This window comes from Pangasianodon hypophthalmus, chromosome 5 (assembly GCF_027358585.1).
Source record: "Pangasianodon hypophthalmus isolate fPanHyp1 chromosome 5, fPanHyp1.pri, whole genome shotgun sequence".
NCBI classification, from domain to species: domain Eukaryota; kingdom Metazoa; phylum Chordata; class Actinopteri; order Siluriformes; family Pangasiidae; genus Pangasianodon; species Pangasianodon hypophthalmus.
This window is the reverse complement of record NC_069714.1, coordinates 10,174,096-10,182,609: the sequence shown is the minus strand read 5'-3', so window position 1 is coordinate 10,182,609 and position 8,514 is coordinate 10,174,096. Positions and strand designations below refer to the sequence as shown.

Sequence of the window (8,514 nt, the reverse complement as noted above, 5' to 3'; positions counted from 1 at the left end):
TGTAAATGTATGTGTTTCTGGTTCCATTCAGTAGAGTAGGGTACCATTCAGTATTGGTACCCAATATTCAACACTGGTGTATTCCTTCATCATGTCTAGTTTTCCTGGGATAGGCTCTGGATCCACTGCATCTTTGACCAGGATAAAGTAGTTACTGAAGATTAATGAATGAATGGATGACATGTAGCTGCCAGAGAAAGACAGCCCATTAGCCCTTGGTAATTTATTAAACATAATGAATGTTGGAGCAAACAGTGCTTTTATTTGGCATAAAATCATTAGTAGAGTGGCAAACTGAACAAGAGCAGAATTTACTTGGAGCATTCAGGTCCATCCACTGGGCTATTCTGTCCATGGGGCTTTAATTAGGTCAAAAATAAATTAAATAAATTAATTCTGACATCTTCTGGCATGACATCTAGGTACACTTTTTTTTTTTTTTTGGGTTAGTCAACCAAGCTCAACATTTACACTGAATCAATAAAATATCTGTCCTGTTCTCATCACAGTATGGCCATACTGAACTTCTTTTCAACTAGGGATGTGAATAATATGAATACATTACTCTGAATGAACAGATAATGCGGATACAAATATATATACAAATAGCAGGTGCAATATGCTTATTTTTATTTGCCAGGAAAGGTTCACAGGGCATCTTTTTGAGACAAGAGATATGCATCAGGATCATCCAACAAAAAGGTCATGGACGATTTTTATTGTCATTAAGCATGCATACAGATAAGAAGCTTGCAGGACATAGACCACATTCATTAACAGGACATTTGGTCCACATTCGTTCATCCTTAGTAACTGCCTGGTCAATGTCATGTTGGTTTAAATTAGGCTACTAGTTTTTTATATTTTGTGTTTTAAAACCAACCAATTTAGTTAGAAATATCACAGGCAGGTGCAAATAAAAAATATTAACTGCATGAGTGGGATTTAAAAACAGTCCTTTCCTTAACCTTACTTATCTAAATTAGCTAGGCCATGCCACTGAAACCATAGACTGAGATGAGGTTCTTTTAGTATTTTTATAAAAACATTTAGTTACTAGTCTAAAAACCTTAGAGTTATGATATATATAAAATACTATAAGAGTGGCACAAGTTCCAAACACTCTGCCTTATTTCAATAACCCTTTTGTGGTACAGAGTACTAAAAAAAATTGAATTCTATTTAATGCAGATACTGGTTGGTAGTTTATGGTTTTTACAAGAAGTGTTATTATAGAGTTTATCATGAATTATAGGTGACATTCAAATATAACTGTACTAATAATGTATGTGTTTTGTTGTTTCAAACTGGAACCCACAGACGAATTTCCTGAAAAAAAAGTCTTTTCTATGTGGCGTCCTTGCTTTTATAAACTGTCAGTTTAAATTGCATTTGCAGTGCACAGACTTTTGTAAAAACTTTTTTTTTTTTAAAAAAAAAAAAAGAAGCTGGCTGTATTTACTGTCTCAACATGTAGTAACTGTGTTTGCAATGCGATAAAGTGCAGGTACATGCTGAAAGCAGGCAAGGAAAAGTCTTTAAACTATTCACATACACAATTGTCTTAAATAGTAGCAGTTGTGTCTACTATTTTCATTTTTGACACATAGCTGCACATAAGAGTCCACCTCCTGCCTTCTGAGTCAAATCTAATCAAAGGCACTTGCATGGAGAGCGCTATTGGCCTCCGTAGAGTTGGAGCCGGTTTTGGCCAGCCCGCTCTCCCTCTGCTCGGGAAAGTGGAAATTCCTGAAGGCATTTTACTTCAGATTTCTTGTGGGGATCTAAACATGAATGCAGAGGCTCTGGTGAACTCCATCTTAGTTTCTTTACTTCTGATTTTACTCTCAGTCATTGAAGAAAGTTTACTGCAATCACTCGGGTGAGTTAAGCAACTTTGTACTACTCTCATCAGCCTAACTTTTCATCCGAGTTCTTCTGGCTTGTAAGCTTCTGGCTACAGTGGAAAAATGTAACTTCATAGCACCCTGTAAGCCATGCTTCATACCATAAGTATTTCTGTACGGAATTCTTCTGTACTTTATTCTCAATTCTTAAAAACTGTTGTTTAAAACAGTTGCACTTTTGTGAAATGTTTTATCGACTGTAGTTTGTACATTTACTCTCCACAAGGATAAAATGTTGTCTCTATGGTATAGTCAAATGTAGCAATGAAAGGATTTCTTTCTTGAACAATACTATTATAAGCGCTTCTTTTGTGGTCTGGCAAAATTCCACAATTGGATTTCATCCAGTCTTGCTACAGATGGCACATACCGTTTCTTTCTTCTCCTGCATGCCTATTTAGTGGCAGAATCACTAGAAAAGTAATACTGTCTCAGTTGAGCTAATGAACTATTTCTAAAAGAAGTATGTGGGAAGGTGAGCTTTGTACTATAACCTTAAGGAAGTCAGATAAGCATTCCACAGACATGCTGGATGAAGGCAAGTAGAATGGAATGCAGTGAATTATTTCCATCAGTCTGTTCACAACAAGTGCACATTGGTACTAAAGTCACAGCTCCTATAATGGACATAAAGTCAGCCAACATAATTTGAAATCATGCTTAAGATGCATTAAAAATGTGTTGGAATAAGTTAGACTTTGTTTAGAGTAAAGTTGAGCGTCACAATTATTCCTCCTATTAAATTTTAGATGTCGCTGTATTAATAGAAATCTGATCAGAAAAATATTGTCCCTGGTGTAAACAGTAGGACCCTCCACTATTCTCATCATTTCAGATCCCTTTTTTCCCTCTTTTTCTTCTTGATAATGTAAGAATGGCCAACTGACATAAAATAAAATCTGTCACGTAAAGTCATAATGACAAACTAAGGTATTGTGTTTTGAGTTAAATAATTCAGTAAAGACTTTTGGCTCAGAACAGCATCTGAAATGAGGCCAACTGTGAGGTGATTTTCAGTATTTCTGGACTAATTTCCCTAATTTTCCCAAAGGTCTGTTTTATATCTTGCATTTTTTATTAGTCATGTAACTATGTAACTATTGTGGAATTTCAAAGAAAGAAAGAAAGAAAGAAATATAAACTTATTTGGTTGCATAGTGCTAACATCGTTTAAAACGTGGGTAAATTTAGGTACTAGCTCAATATCTGACTCAAAACAATATCATGCTAGAAAAATACTTCCTAGCTAACTGTAACATAATACTCTTCTACTTTCACTAACACTGACCACAAGCATTATTTAAGAAAATCAATATTCAGAATTAAAATGTAAACAAAATGGATTGAGAAATCCAAATATACCATATCCCTGCTGAAACTATATATATATATATATATATATATATATATATATATATATATATATATATATATATATATATATATATATATATATATATATCTTTATTACAATTTCTTTAAAAAAATCTTTTAAAAAATTCTCAGATGGTTTCTAACATGAAAGGTTTTAATGTTTTCCCATCATATTTCATTAAGTTTCCATTAGGGATTTTTCTTTCCATTAGGGAACCAATAGGAACAATTCTTCCTAATAAACAACGTTACAGATCACCATAAACACATTAAAATCTATAATGGTAAGGACATTCCTCTGCTAGATGCCAGTGGTTTAGCTTTTTGTCTATTAGTATACAGAATATAATTTAAATAACTTTAGACTATGCTCTATCTCTGTTCCATTAATATGTTGTGACTACCTAGATAGTTATTAGCCTGATCCACCTAGCAATACAGAGGAGTGAATTATAAGCCCTGTCTGGGGAATAGCTCTAAAAGAAAAAAATGAATGTAACATAGTGAAATTCATTAAGGGTTGTAATACTGTTGTTTAGTAGATACTTCTGCAACTTGGGGAAAAGCCACACAGCTTTCTTCCTCACAGGAGCTCAGACGATCTCCATAGCATAGTCTGTGTGGGTGTAATAATTTATATCCTTTCAGTGTCTGTTGTCATCTGTGAAACTTTTGTGAAACAAGACACAAAGTCCTCTGTACTGAAGACTCTCCCATGGTGGGAAACTTTATCTCTGTTACAAAGCACTGGCACTGGAGACTCCTTCCCTAAATGTTAAATAAACATCTCCAAGCATCACCTTATCAATGATTAGTCAATAAGTAAGCAATAAGTAAGCATCCTCCATATAAGTCCCGATGAATGAGCAGTTCGTATAAAAGCGATACCATTTTAGAGCTAGCTCCTATAAATAAACCTTTGATTTGCCTTGCAGCCATCACTACAGTCAGAGGTGCTGTTATAGAAAATTAATCAACACCCTCTGACCATTGAGGTTTGAGAATTGAACAGAGCTGTGGTCTAAAAGGGCCTCAGGATTTTGCTTTACGCTATTGTCCATGAGTTAACAGAACTTAACTTTTATTGTTGTGAAAATAGCAAATAATTACATGAAAAGTATCTCCTGTAATATAAGCACTCACACCACTGAGCACACTATCACACTTTCACACAGGAGTGAAACAAATGAAACTTGGGTGGTAGAGGCTACAGGTCACAGAGATGAATGAATGCTTGTGTATGTTGCAGGCAGGTGGGTGGAAAATGTAAACTCTCCATCGATGCCTCGCAGAGACGATGTCGGACCTCTGATGGCCTGATCTGCAGTGGGAGGGGAGAGTGTGTATGTGGGGTCTGTATTTGCCAAGTCAGTGAGCCGGGGATGTATTATGGGCCACGGTGTGAATGCCATGACTGGGTCTGTGCAACATATGATGGGAAGACCTGTGGTGGTAAGTGCTATTACAGACTGTTTCAAATGGCTAACATATGGCTTCCTTTTAGCTCGCACTGACCTATCGCACACATCAGGATCCAGTATGAGGTGTGGAAAAGAACGTGACCTAAACTTGTGAAAGCCTTTGTCCAGCGTTGATAGAAGCTTTTGATGTTCCATTTGTCATTAGCTACAGGGACCTCATTTCAATTTCACTGAGTTTTCTTTCACTCAAACACAAACCCTTTCAAAGTGAGCCATTTGATTTTTTTTTTCAGCACAAGAGCTATTGCATTTACAATTCTGAGCACTGCTTCCACTGCGCTTAGTGCTTTTCAATATTTGTCCTCAAATACATGTAAGCCTACAGTCCATTAGGCTCATGAGCATGAATGCACTGCCCACTAAGACCGTAATCCTACCTACATTTCTGCCATTTACTGACAGAAGCTGCTGACGTCATTTGCAGAATACTCAAATGTCTGGCACCTTTTTTTTTTCATTATATCAAAATCTTATGACCTTTGGTCACAGGCGTAAAAGTCCTCCCTGTTAACACAGTGATTTTTTTTTTTTTAATTAAATTTAAATTAAAATTAAATTTAAATTAAAAATTTAAGTTTTTAAAAGTATTTGACTGGGCTGTGTCTTTTTTTCTTTTTTTTAATTTTACACATGAATATTGCAACTACATATTATAACAAAGCTTAATTGCCAAAAGATAATTGTTTAATAATAGACAACTTCAAAAATGCCAGATTTATTTTACTGGAAGTAAGCATTTATTTATTAGTCTTAGTCTTTAAATCATTGTAGTGTTATTGTGTTACTGTGTCATGGCAGTCATCTTAATCCCAAAAAGCAACTGGATCGAACCCTGATTAGGCAATTCTTTGCTATAAATGGCTGCTTTTTTGTTTTGTTCCCTTAAAAAAGCAGCTCTCTTGACAGCTTTTCGGAGAAAAAACACTCCAGCCTTTTTGTTCCACCCACAGTTTGCTCTGTGGAACAGTACTGATGCTAGGGGACATTAATGGAGATGTGTGGAGACAGAGAGAGTGATTTATTTGTGAAGACAGGTTGTGAGCCAGTGAAGAGCTCATTAGCTTCACCCAGTCCTGAAAGCGAGGCCGGGTGTCTGGCTGATAATAAGGTTTCATTCACAGTTGTGCAGACTGCAAATGGACTCCACATATGGATCAGGACTTACAGTGTAGGTCAAGCTTAATCGCTACCATTTCAGGCAAAACACTTGACGTCACATTTTTCAACGCAGATGGCTGCCATTAGCTAGTCAAGTACCTAGACTCTGTCACGTGGAATGTCAATGTCTTTCTACTGTTTCTGTGCCTGCAAATGGCATTATTGACTCCAAATGCTGGGAAATACTATAATATCAGGTGGAGGCATGTTGACAGTGGAAGTATATGAGTGCAACTTGTAATGACGCTTATTCAATATTATTCAACCTTTAAAGACCACTTACACTGTATGATTAATACATGATTTTTACAATATGTTTAAAGTGCCTAAAATCTGTATTTCATTTTGTGCTTTTATGACAGTAAAGTTGAACTATAAATCAGCAGTGAGGATACAGGCTGGGAAATGCACCAACTGGTTGTATTCCCTTTTACACGGCCTGATTTTGCTTTGAATCTGTTCTTGCTTTATGGAGAAGATGTTCAACGTGGCAGTTTTTCCCCTTCCCTGCACTAGTTTACTGGGTTTGATGGAGACTCGATTCCTTCTGGCTCTAAGCATTCCTCTGTGCAGAACTTTTCCATCTGCTCAGCCTGCCTCTCTCTCTCTCTCTCTCTCTCTCTCTCTCTCTCTTTCTCTCTGTCTCTCTTATGTGCAGTTTGACCCTCAGCTAGCGCTGATGTGTAACACATTGCTTGTTCCACCCACAATACTGTCACCGAAGGGGCTGTATGTACTCCAGTCATCATGTTAGATGTCATTAAACCTTTCAACAGCAAGTTCAATATGTTTTATATTCAGCTTGCTTATTTACTCATTTTGCCTGTTCAAAGATATTAGATTCATATCTTTTGGAATGGAAGCATGTATATGATTAGTTATAGGCATGCTTTAAAGTGGTCTTTTGTATATTTCAGAATGTCACACAGAAGTAGAAATATTTATTTTTTCTGTTCCCGTCTAGGTTCAGGCTTTTGGTGTCTGTTTTTGTTTCACTAAATGCTGGAGTTCAGTAGTTCTACTCAGGAATGCTCTGTGAGTCGTTCAAACAGGTGAACAATATTTATTACAAAACATCTGGCTGCAACTTCAAGACCAGCTTCAGGAGTTGTTAGCAGTGCGAGGAATCTTTGAAATTGAAATTGGTAGCTGACAGTAGGTGTTTGATCTGTAAAGTATGCCCTGAAACCTATTTGCTGCTATTTATAATAAAGCTAGAGTACTACAAAGTCAGTACTCTACAAATCTGACATGATTTAAATGCTTTAAATAAGGAACTCTAACCCTAACCCATGGTCATTTAAATGCTTTAAATAAGGAAGTCTAGCCCTATCCCATAGTTATTTAAATGCTTTAAATAAGGAATTCTAACCCTAACCCATGGTGATTTAAATGCTTTAAATAAAGAACCCAAACCCATGGAGATTTAAATGCTTTAAATGAAGAACCCTAACCCTAACCCATACCCATGGTGATTTAAATGCTTTAAATAAAGAACCCTAACCCAAACCCATTGAGATTTAAATGCTTTAAATATAGAACCCTAACCCTAACCCATGGTGATTTAAATGCTTTAAATAAAGAACACTAACCCAAACCCATTGAGATTTAAATGCTTTAAATAAAGAACCCTAACCCTAACCCATGGTGATTTAAATGCTTTAAATAAAGAACCCTAACCCTAACCCATGGTGATTTAAATGCTTTAAATAATGAATTCAGAGTTCATTTTGCATTATTGGCATCGAAAGAAATTCTGCTCCTCCATGGTAGCTTTAACATTTATGTCTTACTGCTTTCTTAAAAATAAACTGTGTTGATGGAAGGTCGGCTTATCGAAGCTCAGCTGGAGTGAAGGACTAGCAATGAGTACATGCTGAGTTAAATATGCTGGATTGGGCAAAACCAAGAACTTAGAGAAAAGTGAGAAACACTTTTTGAAACATAATGTAGCATGTGGTTATTTAGGGCAGGATGCAAGTGTATAAACTCAGTGTGCTCTTAATTAAGTATTTATTCATTTGTTTTAAATCATAATCAATTTCCACAGCCAAGATCAGCATACCAGAGCCAAACAGGGATAATCCATAATCAAAAAAACCATAACAGGAACTGTCCAGGGGAAAAAACAAACAAACAAACAAAAAACAAATAAACAGTAACAGGAAATATGGCTCAGAAACAAACACTTTGCAATGGGACAAAGAAACATAGGCTGTAAAACAGTCAAACTAATTAAGAATTTAACACAGCACAGCTGAATACATTAAGGTAGTAAACCAATGATATGACAGAGCCAAAAACCATCAAAACCAAGGGCATACATCAAAATAAACAAAAGTGCAACATGAATTGTTTTAAATAATAGTATCCCAAGTGCAGTGAGGCAAAAAAAAGTTCATTTCTTTCCTGAGTCCAATAATCATCTACGGGTGTGTGATATTGTTGGACATTAAAAAGTATTCAATTCCATGTTGAGTTTAAATGTGAAATGCAATGTGATCTCACAGTAGACATGAGTATCTCTGACTCCCCTCATTAGCAGTGTGTGGTTTGGCTTAAGCATTGTGCAGGTCTGGTTGAGCTAAGCTGAG

The 8,514-nt window shown here is 36.0% G+C and overlaps 1 protein-coding gene across 1 annotated transcript in view; it reads left to right on the top strand.

Moving 5' to 3' along the window:
* Positions 1-1,691: 1,691 nt before the first annotated feature.
* itgbl1 (integrin, beta-like 1) overlaps positions 1,692-8,514 on the top strand; it is a 50,395-nt gene continuing 43,572 nt past the window's right edge. Inside the window, exons 1-2 of the mRNA XM_026912520.3 lie at positions 1,692-1,882; positions 4,531-4,733. Of these exons, the coding sequence (XP_026768321.2) occupies positions 1,791-1,882; positions 4,531-4,733 (295 nt within the window). The 5' untranslated portion in view covers positions 1,692-1,790. The remainder of the gene's footprint in view (positions 1,883-4,530; positions 4,734-8,514) is intronic.